The sequence below is a fragment of the Peromyscus leucopus genome, chromosome 5, assembly GCF_004664715.2.
Source record: "Peromyscus leucopus breed LL Stock chromosome 5, UCI_PerLeu_2.1, whole genome shotgun sequence".
Taxonomy (NCBI): domain Eukaryota; kingdom Metazoa; phylum Chordata; class Mammalia; order Rodentia; family Cricetidae; genus Peromyscus; species Peromyscus leucopus.
This window is the reverse complement of record NC_051067.1, coordinates 96961153-96988999: the sequence shown is the minus strand read 5'-3', so window position 1 is coordinate 96988999 and position 27847 is coordinate 96961153. Positions and strand designations below refer to the sequence as shown.

Here is a 27847-nt window from a genome sequence, read left to right as displayed (position 1 = left end):
CCCAGTTTTCTTATTCTGCGGGTTAGGAGGTTTCCTGGAGAAGTTCTCTCTCTCTCCCCAGAGAGCCAGGCCTCCATCTGCCTGTCTCTGGCTTAATTCAGGAAAGAAACAAAACAAAAGTATTTTACTTTTCAATTGTTTTTAAACACACATCCTCTAACTAACATGTCCTTCATCTTAGGAAAACACAGCTTCTTCTTGGATCCTCTGTGATGTTGCACAAATAAATCCCTGTTGAACTTGAACATACTACGTAATATCCTCCCTGTCTGCCTTTCCTTTCCCCACTCTCATCCAAGTGTTTTCATCTCCCCTAACCCCCTATGCTGCTGTTTGCTCTTTAAGATAGTCACCCATTAGCATATAAACAGAAGTGAGATGAATTTTAATGAGCCTGTCAAAACCTGTTTGTTTTTTCCCTTAACAGCTGAATACTGAGTGAATGTCATCTTCTTGCATCCAGGAGGTTATGCATAGACAGAGTAGTTGAGGACTTTCTGTCTCTGGATACAGAAGGTGCCTTTAAATCTACCTGAACAGTTACTGGCAAGAGCTCTATTCTGGGAACTGCCTGGTCATCTCATTTACAGCTGCTCCAGCTCAGTGAGACATAAGCATGGAAATGAGTTATAACAAGCTCCACAATGAGTCAGGTGTGGTGCTGACACCAGTAACTGCAGCACTCAGAAGAGGAAAGCTGAGGCAAAGACATTGCTGGCAAGCTTGAGGCCATCCTGGACTACACAGTAAGTTCTAGGCCAGCCCAGGCTACGGTGTTGAGACACTGCCTCAAACATCTCCACATCTCTTAAGGCCCTCTGTGCTTTGTGAAAGCAGATTGAGAAGGAAACACAAACAAAGAGATGAAGGAAGTGGAAGCATAGCTGGATCTTTCAAGGAGAACATTTCCATTGGAAGATAACCCTAGGAATCAACCAACACGAGAAGATGACCCATCCTTCGGTGTATGGGAAGGGGTCCGGTGGGAAGCAGGTGCATATGGCTGAATAGTACTGCCTTGAGAGTAAGAAAGTTTCTGAGGGGAAAATGGAGCCAAATCAAGTCCCTAAAATATTCTGGTTTACAGGTACTTACAGTGACACCCTCACAAAGTTGTCCAGATTCCAACCCAAGATTATCAAGACAAGGGAGTCTGGGCTTACAATGCTGAGGAAGCTTTGCAAAAGGCAGGCCTAGGAGGCAGATCTTGCGGATCAAGCATCTCATGCTTTGTTTTTTGAGATTTTAAGAATGAAATAGAGTTGGGAAATTGATATAGGCACTAAAATATTTGATCTCTCCTTTGAACTATAGCACTAAAAGCTAAGATTTTCCAGATAGTGGGAAAAGGTGCATATGTGTATAAAAACAAGACTAGAATGAACTGAGTGCTTACCAGGCTATGCTCTTAAATAAGTTTCTTTCTAAGTAGGTGGTCTTCACGACATGAGGGTACTATTTTCCTACCTGACAAGGCAGAAAGCTAACCAAGTTGGCTAAGTTGAGTGGCCAAGCCTATAGTAAGACTCAGTGGTTAAGCTGTGGTTCCAACCCTAATGTGCTGGAGTTTGCCAGTAACATCCACAGGATGCTTTATTGGAGGAGCCTCATGGAAGACTGGAGATGGCTGGAATTCAGAGTGATAATTTTCCTCCATCAGAGTCTTCAAAATTTCCCAAACATTGTATGTCTCATCTGCTGATGTGTGGCACACTCCTTGGTCATAAAATCAAGTCCTCATGGGGAAAGCCATGGCATCTTGATGATGTACAAATCCTTTTAAATGATCACTTGGTGTCATAGCTTATTGAAAGAGATCTGTCACATCTCACAGGGCTTTTTTCTACCTTCCCTGGCCTTTCATGACCTTTCAGGCAGGGGTAAACTTACTGTCTCAACATAGTAATACAAATTGAAGGTGGTTAATACACTTGTTTATTATCATGCTATGAAACAGTATATGGAAGGGTGGGAAGAACATGCCATCCTTGCCATAATAATTATTATACATGGCTCTACTACACTTTTCTTCTTGCAAATCTATATTGGTGACAGGTGCTTTTGTTTAATGAAGATATCCATGACCTCCTCCTCAATGTGCTGTAGTTTATCTCCATGTGACATTTTCTTTTTTTTATATCTTTTTTTAAATTTATTTTACAATACTATTCAGTACTACATAATAGCCACAGATTCCCTTGTTCTCTCCCTTCCTGCCCCCCTCCCCTTCCCCCCAGCACACCCCCCATTCCCACCTCCTCCAGATCAAGGTCTCCCCCGAGGACTGGGATCAACCTGATAGACTCAGTCCAGGCAGGTCCAGTCTCCTCCTCCCAGATTGAGTCAAGTGTCCCTGCATAAGGCCCAGGTTTCAAACAGCTAACTCATGCAACAAGCCCAGGACCTGGTACCACTGCCTAGATGCCTCCCAAACAGATCAAGCCAATCGACTGTCTCACCTATTCAGAGGGCCTGATCCAGTTGGGGGCCCCTCAGCCTTTGGTTCATAGTTCACGTGTTTCCATTCATTTGGTTATTTGTCCCTGTGCTTTATCCAACCTTGGTTTCAACAATTCTCGCTCATATAAACCCTCCTCTTTCTCACTAATTAGACTCCCAGCGCTCCACCAGGGGCCTAGCCGTGTATGTCTGCATCCAGATTTCTCAGTCCTTGGATGGGGTTTATGGCCCAACTATTAGGGTGTTTGGCCATCCCATCACCAGAGTAGGTCAGTTCCGGCTGTCTCTCGGCCATTGCCAGCAGTCTATTGTGGGGGTATCTTTGTGGATTTCTGTGGGCCTCTTTAGCTCTTTGTTTCTTCCTTTTCTCATGTGGTCTTCATTTACCATGGTCTCCTATTCCTTGTTCTCCCTCTCTTTTCTTGATCCAGCTAGGATCTCCCGCTCTCTTTACCTCAACCCTCGCCCTTCATTGCTCCCACTCATGTCCAGGCTGTTCATGTAGATCTCATCCATTTCTCCGTGTCTTTCTTGGGGTCCCGTTTTCCAGGTAGCAGTGTGAGTAGCAGTCCAGTCTAAGGCACCCGATTGGTCTAATAAAAAGTTGAATGGCCAATAGCTAGGCAGAGGAGGGACAGGTAGAGCTGGCAGGCAGAGAGAATCAGTAAGAAGTGGAATCTAGCTCAAGAGAAGAGAGAACAAGGGAGAAAAAGAGGGAGATACCTAGGGCCAGTCAGGCAGCTACCAGCCAGCCAGCCATGGAAGAAACAGGAAAAGTAGGATATACAGAATGAAAGGTAAAAAGCCATGAGGCAAAATGTAGATGAAGAGAAACAGGTTAAATTAAGTTATCAGAGCTAGTGGGACAATCATAAGGCAGGACCAAATATTCATAACTAATAATAAGTTTCTGTGTTATGATTTGGGGGCTGTTACAACAAGACCTGAAATTCTTGAGCCCCAAGTTCTAATCCTGATTAAAAAAATAGTGAGTACATCCTTTGAAAATAAGGATCACATCAATGGCAATGAGTATGGAAGAAAGAGAAGGATCCAGGGGCATTTTGGAGATAGACATTGAGAGGAACTGCACTGGGGGAGAAAAAAAAAAGGGGGGTTCTACTTTCTTTACTTATTTATTCCCTGAAGCCATGGACTGAATCTAGGGTACTTAGAATCCAGATAGCTGTTGAATAAAGAATGGCTGCACAAGTGACTATCAACAACAGAGACAGAAACAAAAGAGAAGTTGCAAGGTGTGTTTTAGTAACAAAGTAGAAGAAATTACTTGATTTGAGGAATGCAGTACCTAGAACTACCAATTTCCAAATATGTCTACATTTTCTCCTGCCACTTGCTGGGTAGGCTGTACATGGATGTTTTAAAGATAAGAACAATCAGAGGAAATATGAGTTCCTGCTGCTTTCCTCATCTATACATGGAAGATTGCAGAAAGATAAATATTGATACGTATTGCAAGTGTGGATCCCTGTAGATCTAAAGTGCACATACGATATATAAGACAACATCTGCTTAACTAAGGGATTGAATATTGAATTTATTCCTCCAGAATGATATTTTATTTGTATCAATAGTCAAAGAAATTACAGGTCAAATTGATAAAAAATTCAATAGGCTCTCAGCATTACAACCAGCAGAGGAGCTTTCTGGAAAGACTGCCATACTTCCACAGCTCAACTGCTTTATTGCTTGCAGCATGACATGAAGAAATATAACTGGAAATGTCATGTGTGTATGACCTGTGCTCTGATGAAATCAGGAAATCAGGTGTCCTCCTCTATGCTGCTGCACATCTCCTTTCTTTTAGGAAAGGACGAGTCTATGTATCACTCTCTGTGGTCCCCCACCCACATTGCCATGATTTACCTGTGTTGTAGCCCCTTCCAAGGGCTGGCCATGGACGGTGATTTTTCCAGAGATTTCCAAGATACCAGTCACTCTGGTTCTCTACCAAGCCCAGGACCTGTTGCCCTGAAAAACACAGAGAACACAGATGTCTTAGAAGCTGCAGCTTAGGTATCTAGGGCTAGAGAGTACCAAACACAAGGAATAATTATGCAGATCCTCATAATAACAGCTCGCATTCATTGGGGGCTTTCATTAAGTGCTAGGTCCTGACCTGAGTGTTTAACTTGCGTTAACATTTCATTCTTACAATTAGGCAGCTGCTTTTATTATCTTTATTTTACAAAGAAGAGACAGCTTCCCAGAATGGTTAATTACCTTGTCCAAGGTCATCTATTTCTGATAAAGCCAGAGTCCCCAACCATCCATCCATCTACCCAAACAATCATCCATCCACCATGTATGTATGGATGCATTTCATTTCCTAAATCATGGAACATGAAGTATATCTTTATGTCCTAAAATACTAATCTTCAAGCATTCCAATTTGATATTTTCCATTGTATATTAATTTATTGGCTTTCTGTAGGTTTTTTTTTTTACATCAAAGACTAAGGAATTATCCTTGTTTGATGAGATGAGAGCCCATAGTGAAGAGCCACTCTGTGACCAGCTCCTCACAGTGCTTCTGTTCTTACTACTTCTAAAATACATCCATGTCAATAAGCACCACCATGTCAATGCAATAGTGTCATCTGGAGGGATAAGTACTCTTCTGTTCCCATAGTCAGCCTTGTCTCTGGTGGAACATAACATTTCAGGTGGACCATAACATTTCAGATGGGTTAGTTTTGTAGTCCATCATTTAGGGCGGTGTTTCTAGGGTGTCATTAATCATATTTGGCTGTGTCTAGTAAGTGTAATCCATCACACACACACACACACACACACACACACACACACACACACACACACACACACAATTCTAATGTAAGACATCAGTAAAAGGTGTCTTAGAATTACCCCTGCCATTTTATTGACTGGGGAATGAGGCTCTCATACAACCAGTGATTAATACAAGTGCTGATGGAGCTAGTATGTAAATCTGCATTTGTCTGCCATCCCGATTCTTTTCTTTTCAAAGCGTTAGTGATTAATCTTATAAAAAATGTTTGAAGCAGGTATCATCAATCCATATTTCACAGAAAGAGAAACTGAGGCTTAGGGACTTTAAATGATTTACTAACAGGCACACAAGTAGCCATTGATGGCTTTCACAGCTAACCTGAAGTGAAACTTCTCATGCTGTTGGACAATCAAAGAAATAAAGGGCTTTCTAACCAAATGAACACCCAGAAGCATGCTAACAAAACACAGCAGTACTGTTGGAACACAATTCTGGGTGATACAGAACCTCCTTGATATGATGACAGGTCTCTGAAATGATGGTGCAAAGGTTTGGTGTAATTTAATTGATCAATTTATTGAGGTGCCAGCTAGATCATCATCACAGCACAAACACATAAATTAGAGGCATGGGAAAAATACTAATGCCCACTTTGTCAAGGTTTGGGATCACATCCCAAACTTGTAGAATCCTATCAAAAAGTATATACTCAATTTAAGGAGTACAAGAGCCAATCAATGCCTTAGGCCATAACCTTGGGGTTTGGTGCAAAACAACCAACTCAAAAAGGCTTGGCCCCCTTAGCGGAGAAGTTGTAAATGGAATCCTGGCACTAGAGAACAATTTGGAAACCTTACATGGAGCATGGGACAAAGCCAAAATAGTCCTTGGGGGTGATGGCTTATGCTAATTAAGGAACCTGGGTTAGTATCACCAATAATTTTGGATTGATAAAGAGCATCAAAAACTCAGACTTGACAAAGGTGTGGTGGTTTGAATGAGGAATGCCCTCACGTAGGCATTTGAAAATTTGCTCACCAATTGGTAATGTTGTTTGGAGAGGTAGTACAGCCTTGCTGAGGGTGGGTTTTGAGAGATTTTAGACTAGCCCTACTTCTGCTTCTCTCTCTGCTTCATGTCTATGGTTGAAGATGAGATCTCTTAGCTTCCTGGTCCTGATCACATTCCTGCTGCTTGCTATCACACCTTCCTGCCGTGATGAACTTTTATCTCCCTGGAACCATAAGTAAAATTAAATTCTTCTGTAAATAACTTTTGATCATGGGGTTTTAGCACAGCAACAGAAAAGTAACTAACACAGATGCCATATACTCAGGACTGACAAACAGGAAATGAGGTTTTAATGCATTGAAGATGGCTACCTGCATCTCAGGGAAGACAGACTTTGAATATTTGGAAATCCAAATTCTGTATTTTGGCACCACCCACATTTTATTTGGCCTCAACCTATTGCTCAAACAAGTCTTCTCCTAGCTAATGCTTTATTCCAACAAAATTGTAGAGTGTTACTTGTGTTCTTGCTGCTCTCATTCACTAAGAACTCCCTCAGCAAGGACCATACTTGCACCTGCTAATCCTTACCCACAGTCCTTTCAAAGCCTATATTGAGCTTGACACTTAACACATAACCCCAAGTCTGACTATATTTTGTATTCATAGCATATATTTTTATTTGGTACTTCCTATCAGTATTGATGCCCTCACCTGATTTATACCCTTAAATCACTAACTGGGTAATAAGCATACTTGCCCCCCATGTTCCTACATTAGCAAAAGGGTAAGGTCTGGGTAATATTTCATGCACAGTAAATGTTTAACAAATGCTGGCTATATAAATGACTCTTCTGATTATATTTCTCTTAGAGTTCCTACATGGCTTTTTTTTTTGTGTGTGTGTTGTGTGCAAGTGTATGCATGTATAAGTGTGTGTGTGGTAGAGGTTGACATCAGATGTATTCCTGTATTGTTCTCTACCTTAAATTTTCAAATGAAGTCTCTCAATGAACCCAGATTAGCTGTTCCTGCTAGACTGGCAAGCTAGCAAGCCCTAGGGACATTCCTATCCCTGTCTCCTAGCCTTCTTACAGATGTCCTCTGCCACAGTTAGACTTTTACATGAGTGCCAGGTTGAACTCAGGTTCTCATGCTTGAATTTCAAGCACTTTACTGACTGACCTATTGTTCTTATCCCCATAAAGCACTGTCAATGCACCCAATACATCCTCCCCAAGTCAATGGTTTCTTTTCTTTCCTTTATTTTTGCTATACTAGGGATTGGACATAGGCTTCTATGTATGATATACAAGTATTCTCCTAATGTCAAATGCCTCCCTTAAGCTTAGAAATAGGCTCCTGAGCTACAATATAAAAATCAATAGCTAGTGTAAGGCTATGTCCTTCTGCTGTTCCAATCCCAAGAGGAGGGACCTCCTGCCCTGTTTTTAGTAACTTTATCTCCCATGAGTGTGAATGAACTAACTGGTGAGTTTGAGAAAACTAAGCTTACCAGTTTAGCTTCCTCTTAGCCCTTCTTCCTCTTTATTCCTTATTCTCTGGCCCTTCTTCCTTTGTGTGTCACTGTGTGCACTCAACGTGCTCTTCCATCTCTAGGTTTTATAGGGCAGCCCCATCTTGACAAGGACTCCTATTCAGGGAGCCCTGAAAAAGGTGAGCAATTATAACTATGGGCCCAAATGTTAAGGAGACACATCATAGATGCACATTAGCATCATCTTCATCAATAACACAAGGTGATACTTTGCTTTCTCTTCTTTATGTCTGAGCAAGTTAGTGTGTGGTATGTGTGGGTGTGTGGTTAATCTCTTGAGTATTCTCACTCTCTTAGATATCAACATGTCTGAGCATCAACTCTCACCCTGGTGCCTTGTAATTTAAATTACCAAATCATTTCCTATATAATTCATATGTACACTGAAAACAAATTATTGATGTGTCTGAAAGGTTAGTTTCTGCCTTAGTGTTAGGTTCATCTGCAGGGCTTGACATACAGTTAGCTCATGCAATGGTGTCCACATTCAGCTCACAAACCAGCAGAATTATCCAGTACTACACATGCTTTACTTTATTTTAATGCGTATGGATGTTTTGTGTAGACATGCTTGTACCATGTGGCCACGGAGGCCAAAAGACAGTGTTAGATTTCCTGGAACTGGAATTATAGTTGTAAGCTACTATGTGAGTTCTGGGAATCAAATCTGGGTCCTCTAGAAAAATAGTCAGTGCTCTTAGTCACTGAACTATCTCTTAAGCCCCAAGTATTATACTTCTTGAACACAGTTAAGAGAATATAGATGTGAGAAAATTGTAAGGAGTAAAATCCTGCTTTCTCCACTTCACAGCTGTGTGACTGAAGAAGTTACTTAACCTCTCTGTTTCTTTCTTGAGACTCTGGGAAGAGAAGTTAAGAAGTAGATATATCAGAATTAGATTTTACACCCCCCCCTCAGGTCTAAGGTAATTCATGTTTATTCAAATTGCATCACTCAGAAATATCTCAAAAGAGAAGCCAGAGAGATAGCTGGTGCTTAAGAGCACTTGCTGTTCTTGCAAAGAACCAGTATCTGATTCCCAGCACCTGAACAATGGCTCACAACCATCTATAATTCCAGTTCCAGGAGTTCTAATGCCCTCTTCTGGCCTTTGTTATCACATGGTATACATACATACATACATACATACATACATACATACATACATACATACAAGCAACCATTCATACACATAAATTAAAGAAAAATAACAAAATGTCCATTTGGCAACTGGTGGCACATTATAAAAGTTCCCTGGTGGTCTGTGCTACCCTATGTAGCCAGATTGCCCATCTCCTCCATTTGATCCCTTCCTGAGCTGCTGAGGCTCTGGTTCAGTCTGATATCTGCTGAGGATTTGCTTGGTGTCAGACAACACACAAAGTATGAAGGAATTAAATACAAATAAACTGTAGTCCTTGACCCAGAGGCAGTTACATGAGGAAAAGATAAATAGTTATGAAGCAATAAGATACCTGAGTGACAGAATAAGTTGGAGGAATGGCAAGCAGAGAATAATTAATTCTGTGTAGAGTATGGGGGAAGCCTGTCTGACACTTGATGTGTCCATCTATCATGTCCCTTCCTGCACAGCAGGCAGCCCCTCCTCCACAGATGAAGACCTCCCAGCTCCCAGCTTCCTTCATAGCTTTTTTGCTACATGCTAGTCAGTATTATCCATCTAATACAGAAGTTCCCTCTGCTGCTTAATGTTAGGGTGGGTGAGCCATACACCCAGCTCAGGACTGAATAGCAACAACATCCTGGCCTCCAGAGGCCTCTGTCCAAAGACTTAACCTTGATTATACAAACAGTTCAATGGCCTGCCATTCCATTAAGAAGAGAATTCCCTGGCAATTCCTCTGGGGAATAACATAGGCTTACACAGCATCCTAACACACTCAGCATTCTGCAGTACCTGTCTCATCTCCAAAGGAGTTATTATAATTAAACACTGTGTCTAACAGAAAAGGCCTTGTCATTGTTTTTGTGCTGGCCCTGTGGTTATGATTAACTGTGCTGTTCTCAGTCTTCCCTACTCTAGGCACATGCTAACTTATGAAAATGAAGCTGTCTTCTTGCTTATTCATATATCAACAGTAACAACCAGGCAAGAGCAAACAAGCTTGCTATACTGTTGGGACTCTGCTGCTGGTGTCACCAGCCATCAGATGAATGGCTCCAGGCTAGGAACTCCCCATCTCCCTCTTTCTGTACCTACTGGCACCAGGCAGGCCTTCTGCTATTAGGTTAGGGGAGAAGAGAGGAGTGAGGAGGGAGAGTCAGAGAGGTATTATGCTATTTACAGCACATGGGAATGTGAGGCTAAACAATTGTTCTCTTGCTGTAAGGAAGGAAACATGACCATGACAAAGATAGGGGGGATATATGTACTAATTAATTAATGCTATTAGTATACATTCATTGTAAAAAGTGAAGGGTTTCATAAAAACATTTTCATTAAAGTATATGATGCATGTTAACCATATTCACCTTCCATTAAGCTCTCCTGTCCTTCGTTACCTCTGGTAGTCCTTTTCTTCTTTACAAGGGACACACTTCTACTTTTATTCCCTATCACATTCACCCTATCTATGTATCTATTGATGTTTCTATCTGCCCATCCATCCATCCATCCATCCATCCATCCATCCATCCATCCATCCGTCCATCGGTCCATCCATCGGTCCATCCATTCACCCATCCACCCATCCATCCATCCATCTATCCATCCATCCACCCATCCACCCACCCACCCACCTATCCATCCATCCATCCATCCATCCATCCATCCATCCATCCATCCATCCATCCATCCAAGGTTCCACATTTGAGAGAAAACACACAGTTAACAGACCACATTTCTGATGGTCATTATTAATAATTTCCAGGTTTTCCTATAGGAGAACTAACAGTATTTGCATGGAGGGATATACAAAATATAGCCCTGCTACCTCCACCCTACCCTGCTGGCCCTGGCCTCACTCTGATCTACCTTTTTAAAACTTTAGCTTCTGTAATACTGATTTCCCTTTAAACACTTACCATGTCTTTTCCATGGGCCCAGACATCAGTCAGAATCCCCTGACTGTGCTGATCCCTCCTGAATTCCTTTCCTCGGTTCCTTTTTCCTTCTTGCTCTAAATTTTACACATGGGTAATAGGATCTACTCTGATGGCTTCAAACACCACTGACTAGAAAAGCCTTACTGATCCCAGCCCTTCTCCAAATTCCTTTCCTTCCTTCTATTTTATCTATTGTATTACCATCTTCATCTGGATGCTCTGCTACAGTGGGTAGCTGTTTGAGCCATGACCTGAGGCATGACCCCTAGTGAGGCAGCAGGTAGCTGCTACATACCTGCACCTTGGGTGTGGCTGTCAGGGATCCTTAAGACCTGGGATGCACATATGTGCTCTCTGTACCTTGTGGATTTTGGGTGCTGAGATGGACCAGGGCAGAGCTCGCCAGAGCACACCTTGGAACTTGCCTCACCCTTCCAGGACCCTGCTACAATCCCTTATTTCTGTCTTGTGAGTTACCTCCCCCAAAATTCCTTTGATCATTAAGCTGATTTCGTGGATTGATAGTGATTTAGTCGCATTACTCTGCAGTGACCTTAAACAAAAGATGACCAAAATCCAGTCTACAATCCTTTTCTCTTCTATATTGGTCTCTTCTCTCATATCACCCCCCCCCCAATTCTTCATACCCTCACCATAATAGAAACCAATTCAACTGTCCCAATTTGTATGCCTCCGATTCATCTCTTTTCCTGATCCATATTGCCTTCATCATCTCTGAATCACCTCAATAAATTTGAGTGTGATCATCTTTTCCTCAGGACAGCTCTTACCACTCCACTCTGATGATTTCACTTCCTTGATTAAAATCTCACATGCTCTTGGGGTACAATACAGTATTGATGGACAGATGAGTAGATACCACACCTCATACCCAGAAAAGGCCTAGCCTACACAGAAAAAATATTGCAGATCACTGCTGCACATCAAGCAAGATGTGCTTGCTTATATCATCACCAGGTGAATGTTAAAATGTTAAAACTCAACAATGCCCTACAACGTCATATTTATTCTTTTTTTTTTTTTTGGTTTTTCGAGACAGAGTTTCTCTGTGTAGCTTTGCGCCTTTCCTGGGACTCACTTGGTAGCCCAGGCTGGCCTCGAACTCACAGAGATCTGCCTGGCTCTGCCTCCCGAGTGCTGGGATTAAAGGCGTGCGCCACCACCGCCCGGCAATCATATTTATTCTTATATGCTATTTTTAGATAGAAACTATCATAGGCCATTGAATTGCATGCCCCAGTGCAGGATGTCTATAATAAGAAAAACATTTATAATAACTACCATTTACTAACCAGCCCAAAAGAACAGTGACCCTGCCCCAGGTGCCCCTAGTATGTTGGTGTAAAATAATAATCCTGAGAAGATATGCACAAAAAGGTATTTAAATATCTGGAGTCCCTGATTAAATAAAAAGGACAAAGGGAGTGGATTACCAGCAGTTCTTCTCTCTCTGAATCCAGACTGTGGACATAATGTGACAGCATCTCACATACATTACAGCTGCACTTGCTGACATATATTCTCTGTCATAATGGAGTATATTCCTCAACAATGAGCCAAAAGAAACCCTTTCTTCCTTAGGTTGCTTTGTCAGATACTTTGCCATAGCAACCAGCAATCTTTTATTTTCATGTATTCACTGCCCACTACTGATTTCACTGTGAGGGTACACCTCGAAGACCCTGAGCTCTAAGGCTGAAGCTGATTCCTCTATAAGGAACTCGAATCTTTATTGTTTGGAAAGTTTGAAAGAAGAAAGATTAAAAGAGAGATTTGGCTTGTAAGTGAGATGACCAGGAGCCACTAAAGTTCACCAATGCAGAAAGGAGCTACTTTGTCTGCAAGAAGCTTCCAGGAACGGGACAAGTTCAGACAGGCTACAGGATCCAACTCTCATGCCCCTGGCTAAGAAGTCCTTTCCTTCACTGGCATTAGAGCCTACTTCTTCAGGATTCCAGCATAATTACTTAAGACCAGCCAAGAAATCCAGGCTTGTGGACTAAAAAAAACTAATGGATTCTTAGACCTTCCAGTCATAGACAGTCATTGTTGGATTAGCTGGACCACAGCAGCAAGGATTTACTGAGTTTCTACTCTGCACCATGCTTTTCTGACCACAAAGAACACAACAGTGAACTACCAAACCAGTTCTCATGCTTCTGGACTGAGGTCTGCATAGAAATTCACAGGTCCTGCTTCAAATGTCACTGGGATAGCTTCTTTCTGGGTGAGTCTTTGAATAGTCACTTCATAAACAGCAGCCCCCTGGATTCTAATATACAGTAGGTTTGGGGTGTCAAACCTCAGGCCTTGTAGGAGGGAGGGTACATGTATGTAATGAGCAGAAGACCAGACTTGATGACATGGATGATCGTTTTTCAACTTTTGGTAGTTATTCTTGATTATCAACTTGACTACATCTGGAATTAACTAAAATCAAGATGACTGGGTACATCTGTGAGGGATTTTTTACTCAATATGAAGTGTGAAGATCCACTTCTAATCTGGATCTTTGGGAAGATAACCTTTAATCCAGAGCTTCTGAAGTTGGAAAATCCACCTATAATCTAGACCACACCTTCTCCTGGCAGTCTATATAAAGGACATGTTTCACTGCACCTGCTTCCAGAGTTCAGCTCCAGTTCTAAGCACTTTCAGATGACACACACTTAGATGAGAGACAGGAGCTTAGTAATTGCTCTGGAAGAATCTTCTTTGAGAGATGTACTGACATTGGGACTGAGGTGAACAGAATGCCACCAGGCAAACTTCAAGCTTCTGCAAGGGAAACTAACATTTAGGAATGCAAAGTCACTGTGATGAACAAATGACTAGCTCAGTTCCACAGTCCAAGGCTTGTGCCCTAGTGTCTGTGTGTAGGTATTTTTAGGTTTGTATGTGAAATATCCCTAATAGGCTCATGTGCTTGAACATTTGGTCCCTAGTTGGTGACACTGTCATAGGAAATTGTGGAACAGTTAGGAGGTGAAGACTAGCTGGAAGAAGAGGGTCACTGGAGACAGGTCTTGAGGTTTTGATATAACCCTGGTTAGATTTCTCTTTTTGCATCCTGATCCACCCAGACATAAGCATACTTCTGTTCCCACAGCCATAAGCCATTTCTGTTGCCATGTCTTCTCCACCATTACACAATGCACCCCCTTGTGGTAGTCTATGGGAAATGTCTCCCACAGACTCAGGCAGTTGAACACTTGGTCCTCAGTTGGTGGTGCTGTTTGCCATTTGAATATGTTATGGGAAGGTGCAGCCTTGTTAGAGGAAGCATGTCAATGGGGTTGGGCTTTAAGATTTAAAAGCCTCACCCTACTTATAGTTCTCCCTCTGATTTGTTCTTGTAGTAAAAGATGTGATTCCCTCAGCTTCTTGGTCTTCCTGCCATGACTTCCACTGGCCAACCATGAAGGACTCTTATCCCCTAGAACAATAAGACTGAATATATTCTCTTTTCCTTAATCTATTTTTGGTAATGGTGTTTGGTTGGTCATGATGTCTTAGCAAAGCAGAAGAAATAGAGGGTGTAACCAATACACCCCTCTAACTGTGAGCCACAATAAGTCCTTCCTCCCTTAAGTTGCTTCTTAAATTGGTATAAACTAGAAAATAATTAATTTACACACATAAACCATGGTTAAGGAAAAAACTGAAACCAATGTATTCCATTTACCAGAGGAAGAGCTTTTCATGTCACCACCATGGGCAAAGACATAAATATCAGAAAGGATGGGACACAAATTGACCAAGTGCAGCTGAGGAACCCACTGTGTCTATTTCTGTGTCTCCTGAGGTTTCATGTAAGGTTCTAAGTTCTGGAGTGTTCTCTACTCTATGGTACCCAGGTGCTCAGGCTATAATGCCTTTCAAAAGTAATCCCAGGGTACTGAAGTGAGGGTACCTCAAACTTATAGCTAGGTATGCTTTCAAGGTCAAGCAGAGACATATTTTAAATAGATGGTCTTCAAACACTTCAGAGACCTACAGGACAGAGCACTTAAGATGTTTTAATAAAATAAGGCTATTCATAACAGTGAGATATGTATGTGCCTGGCCCACCAATCTACTTCATAAATGGATGATGGGCATCAAAGAACCTCCATATGGAGTTTGCTTTCATTTGTTGAAAGTTAACCATTGGGCAAAGAAACTGTCCTTGCCTCTACTGCTGACAGAATGTTGTCCAAATTGGACAAGCAGGACATGAAAGAAGGCAACTTCTGAATGCCAAGACAAAGTAGGACAGTCCTTCAAAACTGATGCTTCACAGAAAAGTCAGATATTCTAGAAGCATGGACTGAAGATAGATATCCCAACATTGCAGAGGAACTTTGGGTGACTGTCCAGGCAGCAAGATGTCTCCATCATTTCTATAGTTTGGGAAGTGGCTTGCTCTGCACTTCCTGTTTATTCAGGTAATATTTTATCCTTCTTGGGTCTCTGATGGGGTTAAAGATTAGACAGTTACACCATTTTTTGTTACCAAATTCAGAAACTCATAAAGGAGATGCAAAATTTATAAGGTTGAGAGGCATAAAAGCTTAAGTTGTTAATCTAAGAAAACATTTTAAAGCCTAAAAAAATAGTTTTAGGATGATAATACAAGTTATGATAGAAAGTGATTTAGATATAAAACTTTAGATTCATCAAGATAGGATAGATATTAGAGTATTTTAGTAATTCTTTTGTCTGTACTCCCAGCTCCCAAATAATGACTTGGAGAATTCTTATTAATTATAAAAGCTGTGACTTTAGCTTAGGCTTGTCTCAACTAGCTCTTATAACTTAAGTTAATCCATTTATATTAATATATGTTCTGCCACATGACATTACTTCTCTTCCATCTTCTACCTCCTGCTTCTTCTCCTGGTCTTGCTGGCAACTCGCCTTTCTTTTTCCCAGAGTCCTCTCTGTCCGAGAAGTGCTGCATAATCTCTTCTTGCCTAGCTCATACAGTATACAAATATCCCACAACAGAGTATTTTCTCCAAATACGCCAAATACAAATGGACTAGATATTGTGAATGCAATTCTTACCTGATAATTGTTCTTATTCTATGTAGTTTTATTATGTTAGAGTTAAATTCTTTCCTTTTTATTTGGAGAAATGGGGGGGGGTTGTGGGATATTTGTACATTGTGTGAAGATATATTGCTGTGATTGGTGTAATAAAGAGCTGAACGGCCACTAGCTAGGCAGAAGGAGATTAGGTGGGACTTCTGGGGACAGAGAGGACTCTGGGAAAAAGAAAGGCAGAGTTGCCAGCAAGACACGGAAAGGAAATAGGAGGTACAAGATGGAAGAGAGGTAACACCGCATGGCAGAACATATATCAATATAAATGGATTAATTTAAGTTACAAGAGCTAGTTGAGTCAAGTCTAAGCTAAAGGACAAACTTTCATAATTAATAATTAGTCTCCTTGTCATTATTTGAGGGCTGGCAGTACTGACAAAAAGTATTGTCATACTTGGGTGTCATTCCCAAGGTATCTTATTCATGTGGCAAAATACTCTTAAATCTAAAATAATCTTATTCAAAAAAGCTAATTCTGGTCCTAAGTATTTGGGAACAACACACACACACACACACACACACACACACACACACACACACACACACAAATGTCTATTGAGTCAATTAGAGAATTCTTTTTCTGAAAGAAAATGTTAGGGGTGTGTGTGTGTGTGTGTGTGTGTGTGTGTGTGTGTGTGTGTATGTGTACTGTTCCTTAAACACTGTCTGTCTTATTTTATGAAGCTCTCACTGTCCTGGAGCTTGTCAAATAGAATTTGTGTAATTGGCTAAGCCCCAGGGAATTGTTATCTTTAAATGTCCAGTACTGGGATTATAAGCATGCACTACCATGTCTGTTTAATATACACGTACCAGAGATCAAGCTTGGTTCTTCATGCTTATGAGGCAAGTATTTTAATGAGCTGTTTTCTCAGCCCAACTTTGCTTTTCTCTTAACTTTGGTTCCAGGAAGCTCTTAGCTCAACTTCAAATTGTGTAGAATACAAGGATTCTTGCACATAAATTATTTTATCTTTTCTTACTGATTGCCTTTGTAAGATTAAGTGGACTGTTCATGAATAATAGAGAAAAGAGAGTTTGTATAACTCAAGTACTGTGATATTCTATTTCTGATTCCTTCTTACATGATCTTTGACTGTTATTGTTTTAAAAACTATTGCACATCTCTAGTCTCTTTGTGATCTAAGGACAAGCAGACTCCCATTCCCACTATAGAAGTTTGAAAGTGTTTTACACTTCAGCTCTTGAGATGTTATGCTTTTTTTTTTTTAATTCATAACTTGGACAGTTACATATCTTGATATATTCTCCCATTTGCAATTAAAATTACTCCACCTTCTATGACCACAGTTAATAAAGTTACAACTCAAGCATAGAAATTCCCCTTTACTCAGGGGATCACAGAGAAGCCAGAACCTTGATGGTAAGTTTATTCTGTAGTACCGCTGAGTAGCAGCTGGGCAGGCCAACCTTTTGCTGTCTGTTTCTACCAGTCCATCACTGTTCAGGCTCCAACCTTCTCCCTAGAATGACCCAGCTCTGATCTTACATCCAGAGGCCCAAGTTCTCCCAAATCATTCTCAGCAACCCAACCCATTATAATCCCTTCAGAGAATGGAAATACCATCTACCCATCCCTTTCCATTGCATTTTGAATGTACACCAGGGACTGTTTTAATTTTACTATGTTTAATCATCAATGCACTTGTTGTGAGAGAACACAAACAATTAGATTCAATAGAATTGAAATCAATATTGAAATTCAATAGAATTGAAATCACCCTTTGGAGGGGTCCCCACAAGTATAGTACAGGGAAGCAAACTGAGCAAGGAGATAAGAATGAAAACATTATGCGGACTGACTTCATCAATCTGGATCAGACTTTAAGGAGTCTAATGTCAGGAGGTTCATTGTCAGCATATTTAAACCACAGTACAATTTGGGAAAAGGTTTCCAGGCAACAATCATTCCAATTCCACTTTCACAATAAAGCTTAAGGTGTGAGTACATAGAAACTATTTTACAAAGTATATGTGACCATGAGGGTGGGTTCTAGAATCTAATGTGGTTTCTAACCCATAGCACAGAGGTCAGCAGGCCATAAAGTACTTGTGACATCTATCCTAAGGATGGGTAATGGTCTAGGGAGGGGGAGAGTTGGGGATAATCATTTTGGGGAATTAAGTTGAGATCTGTCCCTTCAGATATCAGAAAGGTCACCAGGTTGTTAAAAACCTCCACTCTCAGCTTTCTGGTTGGAATGCAGGCATTTGATTTTATCTCCTCCAATTGAGGAGATGCCCCTACATGATTAACATTCCTGGTTTTCTTAGTGCTTCTCTGTGAGTACAAGGACCTCTGTTCCCCCAACAACCCTTGGTATCAAAGATCAATCAAGCCATAGTGAAACCGAGTCCTGTCAATGCCCCCTTGGAATTCTTTGCTACATCAAAATCATTTTTGTCCCAATTTAGCAAGTGGGGTCTCTGGGCTATCTATGCTATAACTGCCTGCACTAAGATGGGACAAAAACATCCTGATTCTGTACTCTAGTGATTACATAATATATAAGTTATTTTCCATTAATTACAGACTGAGACATATTTTCACATATGTGTAGTGTATGTGTTCACATGTATGTGGGTATGTGTGAGTAAAGCCTGAAGTAGATGATAGCTGTCTTCCTAGCTCACTCTCTATATTACTTATTGAGACAGTGTATCTTGATAAGCCGAGAGCTCTCTGATTCCACTAGTCTAGCTAGTCAACTCTCCTCAGGGATCCCCTTTTTCTGCCTCCCTAGTGTTGGGATTACAGGTGGGCTGCCTCTCCAATCCAGCTGTTACATGAGTGCTGAAGATCTAAACTCTGGTCTTTATGCTTTCATGGACAGTACTTTATCCATGGAAGCATCTACCCAGCCCTATTAATTTTTTAAACAGTAATTATATGCAAACTAGCCATTTGCTACTAATAACAAGTCTCCCAGTACATATCATCTGCATGCCTATAAGAGATGACCAAGTACCAGAGTCTGGGAAGGATGTGGGGAAAGGGAGCATGGCTGTAGGGTTTAGTTGGATAACAAGAATAATGTCTAATGTTCTTTTTTACCATAGTATAGCTATGGTATATAGAAACTAGTTACGTACTTCAAAAGAGTTTGTAGATATAAATTTTTTTTTTGTATTTCATTAAAACTTTATTGACAGAAAGAGGTACCTGATAGACAGAGACTATGATCTATGATATGTTTATATGGAGCAATGTTTATATAGACATGATAGGCAAACATATAGATATATGAATTGATAGAAAGATGGGTAATAGTTACTGGTATGTTTTCCTTCCCATAGGCAACATGTGTTGTTACTAAAAGTTGTCTTCTTATCTCTACATGCACCTGGGCACACAAAATAAATGAAATTGCAATTTTAAAACACTTTTGAAAAATCATATCCTATTAGGATGAATCTTAAGCTAATGGGTCATTGACCGAAATGCAAATTATCTGAAAGTCTGAAATTTGGAAGACCTAATTAAGACTACTTAATTATGGCCATCTCAAGAATATTTGTGAATCTATTTATAGTTTAGTAGATAGAAATTTGAACATTTCCAGTACAAGTAAATGATACCTGTCTCAGGTGATAGATATGCTAACAGCCTTATTTAATTATTACACATCATATACTTGTTTGAAATGGAACATTTGACCTCATAAATTTAATTGCTATGCCTCCCTCTCTCTCACTTCAGAGAGAGACAGAGACAGAGACTGAGGTCCTGTCACCATCCATTCCTTCTGTTTTTTCCAAGTGTGTTTTTATACTAATCTTCCTATAGGACATACAGAAAACTCACAAAGAGCAGTATCCAGTGTGTTTCTATTTCCATCAGTCACAGTGTGTAAAGAGCAGAGGGCACCCAAACCTATTTATGACAGTTCTTGATGGTATGATCAGTTCTCTGAGCTGGTATTACATAAATCTGTTTATTAATGGTGTTGAGAGTGACCTGTTTGTCTAAAAACCAAGTTGAATTCTTGGCAAGGGTAGGGTGCCTTGACATTAAGACATGATGATGAATTAAAGTAGTACAAGCATAGCAGATTCTGAGTTTCTGCTTTAAGAGTGTCTTCAAGGAGGGCAGCAAGATAGTTCAGTGGGTAAAGGTGCTTCCTACCAAGATTGCTGACCTGAATTCAATCCCTGAAACCCACACAGTGGAAGGAGAGGATAGACCCCTGTATATTGTTCTCTGATCTCTGTGCCACCATTTCCAAAAGGAGTAAACAAAGAAATGTAAGAAAAGAGTATCTTTAAAGAAGAAACATTCTTTTTCTCTTTGAGATAGGCTCTCAATAACCCAGTCTCTCCTTGAACTCAATACTAACCAATGATGACCTTGAACTTCAGATCCTCCTGCCTCTGCTTCTTGAGTGCTGGAATTACAGGTGTATCATGATACTTCATATCAAACACAGGTTGTGCGCTTGCTCTGCACGCACTGTAACAACTGACCTACATCCTCAGACCCACTAAGTCTGCTCTAAATTACAGGAATTAGAATTGTAACATGGGTATAGATTATATACACAAGCAGCTGTCAGTACCTCCATTTATGACCTCTCTCTCATCACACAGCATCCAAGCAAGTGTCTCCACATTCTCTCCTTACATCATGGTCTGCACTGTAAAGCTCATCACAATTACTACAGAAACCACACAAGTACTAGGGAACAGGTAACAACAACAACAAAAACCTTTAATTGTAGGTTAAGGCTCACTATTTTAAGATCTAGATTGGCATTTTTTTTTAAATAATTTTTTCCCATAAAATTGCAAAGGTCCCCTGTGGATTCTGCCACTCTATGATTTAGTTATTCATAGCTGCTAACCACAATCGCTCTACTTGTGTATATCCACACCCTCCATACAAGGTCTATATTAATGGCTGATTTCAAATGCATTACAGGCAGTACAGAAACATTTCCATGGATGCATGGGATCTAGAAGACAGTAAGAACTATGTAAAAAAAAAAGGAACCTAAGTAAAGTCCATTGGAAATGTTACACACACACACACACACACACACACACACACACACACACACACCACTTGCAACTAGTAGAGCCAAAGGAATGTCTCCCATTTATGTTGTGTATTAAAGGAGAAATGGTTCAGTTGGTAGAATATGAGGTGGCATGCCATTAGGGGCTAAGCAAAGGCTGAGTAGTAGGCAAGGCAGAGAAGTGCATGGTGAGAGGACAGCTGCATGTGGCCTGAAGTCAGTACACTCCAGGTCCTAAGTCTTGGCAAAGCTACTGGCCAACTGAGCAATCTCTGAGCTTCCATCTGCTCTTCATCAAACTGAACTCATAAAACCTATTCACAAATTTGTAAGGAATATGGATTTTATCTATGAAATACCTAGGATGGTGTCTGACACTTTAGAATTGTCCAATAAGTGAACTGTATATTATTATTGTTATTATTAGGATTTAAACCTAAGAGGGGAAAGTATGCTCAACATGTGGAAACAGACTTTATTCTTGACTTGCTAGTAAGGGGCGGGGCATCAAATTCACCTGTAGCAGGAATCTTAAAAGTTCTTATTAATAAATCAAACCCGAGGCAAGTTATTGGGGTCCATGCTGGTAGATCAGAGAGACAGAACAAGCCACAGCTATCTCACCTTGCCGGATCCTCAGCTGGTCTTGTTTCCTCAGACTGGAGGCTTCTGAGTCCTCATCCCAATGGCTCTCAGCTGAATTACTGCTCAAACGCCTGAAGCTTAACCAGCCACATGCTTAACCAGCCAAAATCATCTAGTTTCTGGTCCTCACGCCTTATATATCTTTCTGTTTTCTACCACCACTCCCTGGGATTAAAGGCTGGCTTTCTGGGATTAAAGGTGTGTGTCACCATGCTTGGCTATTTCCAATGTGGCCTTGAACTCACAAAGATCCAGAGGGATTTCTATCTCTGGAATGCTAGGATTAAAGGTGTGAGTGCCACCATTTTCTAGCCTTTGTATTTAGTGGCTGTCTGTTCTCTGACCCCAGATAAATTTATTAGAGTACACAATATTTTGGAGAACACAATACCACCACATTCACCAGCCAGGAAAAGACCATGAAACATATCCCACCCCATTCATTTATACCTTGGTGTCTTTAAGAACTATAGCAGGAACAATGAAAATGATAAGTAGAGATTTTAGTAGATGCTGGGTACAGAACAGAAGGCTTAAAATACAGTATAAAGTATTCTAATAAACTTAGAAAATGGGAATTGTTACCTCTCATTTAAGTGAAAAGGAAGCCAAGAAATAGAGAAATTAAAGTCTTTTGCCTGTTGGGCGGTAACAAGTTGTAGAGCTAAGATTCCAACTAGATCCACTTGACTTTGAACATTCACACCACAATTCCTTTTAATGTGATCCTAGGGATATATGTGGTCCACAGTGAAAGTCCTCTGAGCAAGTGGAGATTGGTCAAATAAAGGTTCTATGACATCGTGGCATCTAGTGAACTTGGAATGTTACAAAGAAAGAGTTCTAAGCTCTGGATTGTATCTGGCACAGAAACTCCTTGCAAGATTTCCTTGACAACCTAGTAATGCAGACAATGCATTCCACACTCCACAATAGCACAAGAGTGTTAGAAAACAAGACCATGGATTCTATGTATGCCTGCCCATAGGAGGTCTGTATCTATGCAATGGGCAAAGCAAGGGACTCTAAAACTGGACATGCAAGACAGTCTAAACCAGTAACTTAGCACTCTGGCATTGAGGAAGGTGCTTATGAACATCCCCCAGGGTCCTTCACACTCATGGGGTAATGATGATGGTGAAGTACTTTAGCCCCATTAAGATAACTATAGCAGTCAGAGGATGAGGTGAATGTTTAAAAGCAACAAAATGTGATTTCTTTCTCATCCCGCCTTCCCCAACTAAACCAGCCAAATTTAGCTTTCCTGCTGTGTTTCCATTGCTTCTGAAATATGTCTTCACTATAATAATGAGCTTTTAGTAGTGGTGGGCATTGGGAAATCTCTGGGGAGACTTAAAAAATAAACAGGTACTTGGTCCAGCATTTCAGGAAACTTTAATTTGCTAATTTTCTAAGTTTAGTTTGGACTAGGGGATTTGTCTTTTTAAAGAGTTCCCTGGGTACCTAAGTATCAAGGCATGTGGGTAAAAGTCATGAAACACAGAATTCTGCTGTGAATAACCAAAAAAATATTGGATCAGAAAATTGTGTGTGTGTGTGTGTGTGTGTGTGTGTGTGTAAAAAGAACTAGTCAATGGGGAAAATATACACTCAATAAAGAAATTTTAAGAAAGTACATTCTGCAAGGAAAGGGAGTAGAAGGCAATCAAGTACTTTAGCTGGGGAGTCTGCACTTTGTAAGTAGCATTAGTATTACTTTTAAGGGAGTAAATGTAAGAAGACCAGACCAGGCTATGTAAGAGCATCATGGAGAGCAAAGATTAAAACACATCCCTTCCCTACCCATCAAGGTCATCCCCTTACTGGAGGTGGTGGGGGGAGAATCCTACAGAAGGATCTGGGAAACATTTCTGTCTTGGCTTGCATATAGGAAACACAGTTTTATCCATCCATGGGGACATTTAAACTATAGGTCTATATTCATGCAGCCTAGGGGCTGGAGTTCACAGCTACACTGTCAGTTCAACGTCTACTAAATTCTCTAAATTCTATCTAGAGAAGTGTATTTGGAAACCCACCCTTACAGAATTCTCTTAAATTTCCAAAGACTATGGGTTCACTACCACCTGCACCACCTCAAACCTATCGGAGAATAGGTTTGCAAAAGTAACAATACTTAGTCTGAAAAAGTTTGTGAACATGAATTGGCATATGCAGAACCTGTATTTATTCAATGTGTTTTTAAAAGGCGGGCTGGGGGAGATGGCTTGGTAGATAGGAGTACTTCCTGCACTTGCAGAAGACCTGGGTTTGATTCCTAACATGCGAGGCTCATAACCTCATAACATCAGGCCCAGGAGACCTGTCAACCTCTTATGGCCTCTATATGTTCCTACAAACATGTGGTAGACATAAACTACATAGGTGCGCGCGCGCACGCACACACACACACACACACACACACACACACACACAAAAAAAAATCTTTAAAGAAATAAGGGATGGATTTTAAATAAATCTCCAAATTTTCTCACTCCTATCCCTTTAAAAGGCACAGTTCCCCTCACATTGAACAACTTGTTTCAGTGACTCATTTCTAATCAATAGAATGGAAGAGGATTTATATCATGTGACTTCTGAATTTAAATGATTAAAAGGATATATAACATCTGCCTTGCTCTCCCTTTTCCACTCTTTCTACGTTTGTTCACACTTAGGGAAGCCAGTCTCCATGTTGTATAGATGCATCAAACCATTCTATAGAGAGCCTCACCCAGGAGACATGAAGCTATAGCAGACCAAAGTATCTAGTGAAGCTGGCTTACAGGGTTAATTCTCCATTCCAAGCTGATACATGACTGAAAGTGCAGAAAAATCTGAATGAGACTTGCCTGGCTGAGTCTCTCTGGAGTTTCTGTCTAAAGAAACCAGGAGGTATAATAAATGACTTGTTTTAAACCATTAAGTTTTACCGTAATTTATTATGCATGAATAGTTAACTAGACAGAGTATATGAAAGCTTCCCAAAAGAAGACTGTCAGAAATGACCAGATATGTTAGAGATGGAATCAAATGAGAAAGTTACAGAAATGAAGAATGATGATCAGCTGAATCATTCAGAACAATGAACAGAAACAATATAAGCTTTTCAGAGAATAGAATACCACCACCAGTGTTCTGAGAGAAAAAGGACTGTCACTCACAATTATGGGTCCATAGAACACATACTACTAGATGGCAAAATGAAGGCATTTGTCAGAGAATCAAAGCTGGATTTTCACAAGTGGCACACACTTAACACTGTACTTCAGGAAGAAGGGAAATGACCTCAAACAGAAAGTTTGAGGGTGACAAAGACAGGAGAGAACAGAAAACAACAAATTCACAGATCCAAAATTTGAAACACAGACAGCAAAATAAGCAATGCTAATTAAAGAAATTATAAGAAAAGCAGAATACAACAAGCAGAGTTTAAATAGTGAGCACATAACTCAGGGAAGATTATTTTTAAGAACTGAGATATTACTTCAAATTTTAAGTAAATAAACTTAAGAGTGGTCTTATAAAACATCTAATCAATTAGGAGTTAAAGCTGAAATGAGAAAGAAAAATCTGTAATTAATCCAAAGATGGTAATAGAGGAGACATAAAGAAACTCCTGAGGAAGTACAAACAGAAGGTGAGTTATCAGAGAGTAGATATAATCCCAACCATGCTGGCCACAACAATTTTAGAGATAGATTCTATTTTCAAGATGAAAACATAGGCTTTATCATAAGAAAAAAATTAAAAGTTACCAATGTTTCACTTAAAAGAAAAATGTCGAACTAAAAAGATGGAGAAAAGACATAAAAGGCCAATATAAATCAAAAGGACGTGTGCTGAACTGGTTACAGACATGAGCCTTCAAGATGAAGCACATCACTAGAGACAGTCTTTCCATGATAGAAACTGAAACCTATTAGTAGAGTATTAGAATTTGAAATATATTAGCTTCAGGTGGTGGCATACATCTTCAATCCCAGTATTCTGGGTGCAGAAATAGATGGATCTGTGTGAGCTCAAGGTCAGCCTAGTTTACAGAGTGAGTTTCTGGGCAGCCAGGACTGTACAGTGAGACCCTGTCTCAAGGACAAACAAAAACATCTTCAGTGACATCAATATGTAATAGTTACTCAGGAATGCACCTATGTTAACATTTGACAGACATTATGGTAAAATCTACAGAAAGATATTATAGAGGAACAAATTAAAATAGCAAATCATATTTATAGATAAACTAATTATTATAATGATCACAATTCTTGTAAAACTGCTTATAGGCAGCCAATAGAATGACAAGAACACAGTGTGTGTATATACACACATACACATGAACCTGGATCAAGTTAAAGCAAAGATAAATTGTGATTACTGAGGGATTATAATTTTTTATAGTTCAACTTTTAACTTTTAAACAAAGGAGATCAAAAAAGGGGAACAACACTGTTAGGCACCCACTTTTGCAATAAAGTATACTAAGCAACATAGGATCCAACTCTCACATAGGATTGACAAAAGTAATTGAGGGAACTTCTTTGTCTTATTCTTTGATAATCAGTTGGAAGGAAAGGAATTTGAAAGATTATGTTGTGAAAACCATACAAAAAGCAAGTACATATTATTCACAACTAACCTGTGAATCCATTTCATATGAATAAAGAACTAAACATCTAAGCCAAAGCTTACTAATATTTAAAATTAATTATGGTGAGCATTTTAAGTGTACACCATCGTTATTTTTTAATATCAAGTGCAAAAACATATAAGGCATAAAAAAAACAACTGATAACTTGAAGTATAACAGTTTACAAATTCAGCACATGGGAAAGACATGGGGCAAACAGAGAGGGATAATTGCAAAAGAGAAAGTTATAAAAGTGTAGTATTTAGAACAAATAAAGAACAGCTACAAATCTAAAGAGAAAACAGTGGCTGTGATGGTTAATTTTAATTACCAACTAGTTAATGTCAATGAATAGGTTGTTACAAAAGCCAGAGTCTGTCTGCAGACAGTTCACTGGCTTCTATTGAGTTGTGATCTCTTATACTCAAACACACTCCCGCCATAGTTCCCAGCATGATGTGACTCTTCTGGGAGAGCCCTTACCAGAGCAGAGTTCATGTAGATACCATGCTCTTGAACCTCCAACATATGAGCTAAATAGGTTTTTTTTTTAAAGTGACGTGCCTTGAATACTGGATGATAGTAATGAAAAACATATAGCAACTCCTGCCATGCCTCATTCCCTAATCCTCTACTTTCACAATGCTAATCATGTATGTATATATGCATGTATATATGTTTGTACATATGTAGTCCTGTTTTCTTGCTTCGTCCTTTCACACTTGAACACAAGTCCTTGAGGAAAGCCTGTGACTCACTGATTACAGTATTTCCTTGGAAAAGTCACATCTAGAATATAGAAATGCTCTATAAATATCTGTTGGAGGTACATAGTTGTTAGAAGACACTTAGGTGGACTATGAACTTAACCTATAATCCCAGGTCTTTGTTTTTCTGATTGCTTGCTTAACATGTATCAAATAACCCACTTTCTAGGAAAGAATAGCTTCTAATAGAAACAGCTACAGACCTTCCAGCCCCAGCTCATGCTACACAATTTCCCTCTACATGCCCCTAACAAAGAGTGAGTTCTTTTCTATTGATACTACTATTTAAAATCATTTCTATCCATCATTTGATTTCTTGTGGGTGTACAGATACACATGCATATCCACTTGCATATGCACATATGTGTATGTATGTGTGGAGGCCAGAAGGCAATGTCTGGTGTTATTCTTGAAGGGTAATCTACCTTATTTTTTGAGACAAATTCTCTTAATGGCCTGGAGCTATCTAAGTAGTTCAGGCTAGTTGGCCAACAAAGCTTCATGGACCTGCCTGTCTCTACCTCCCTGAGTACTAAGATTCCAAGTATGCATCACCATGTTTGTGGATTCTGGGCATTAAATTCAGGTACACTTGCTTGCATGCCAAGTATTTTACCAAATGAGCCCTTTCCTAAGCCCTTTTCATAATTTGTAAAGAGTGCTATTGTTCCTTCACTTATCTTTTATATCATCCATGGGGTAGGCATTAACTCCCAAAACAAAAGGAAACCAAACCCCTCAAGAGGTCCTCTCTTTCCTTCTTCACCTTTCTTCTCACATGCACCTCACAGCTC

At 40.0% G+C, this 27847-nt stretch overlaps 1 protein-coding gene across 3 annotated transcripts in view; it reads right to left on the bottom strand.

Moving 5' to 3' along the window:
* The window catches only part of Large1 (LARGE xylosyl- and glucuronyltransferase 1), a 508586-nt gene that overhangs the window by 85960 nt on the left and 394779 nt on the right, over positions 1-27847 (bottom strand). For all 3 annotated transcript variants that reach the window (XM_028894770.1, XM_028894772.2, XM_037206162.1), the window contains one exon: positions 4348-4452. In XM_028894770.1, coding sequence (XP_028750603.1) covers positions 4348-4452 — 105 coding nt within the window. The remainder of the gene's footprint in view (positions 1-4347; positions 4453-27847) is intronic.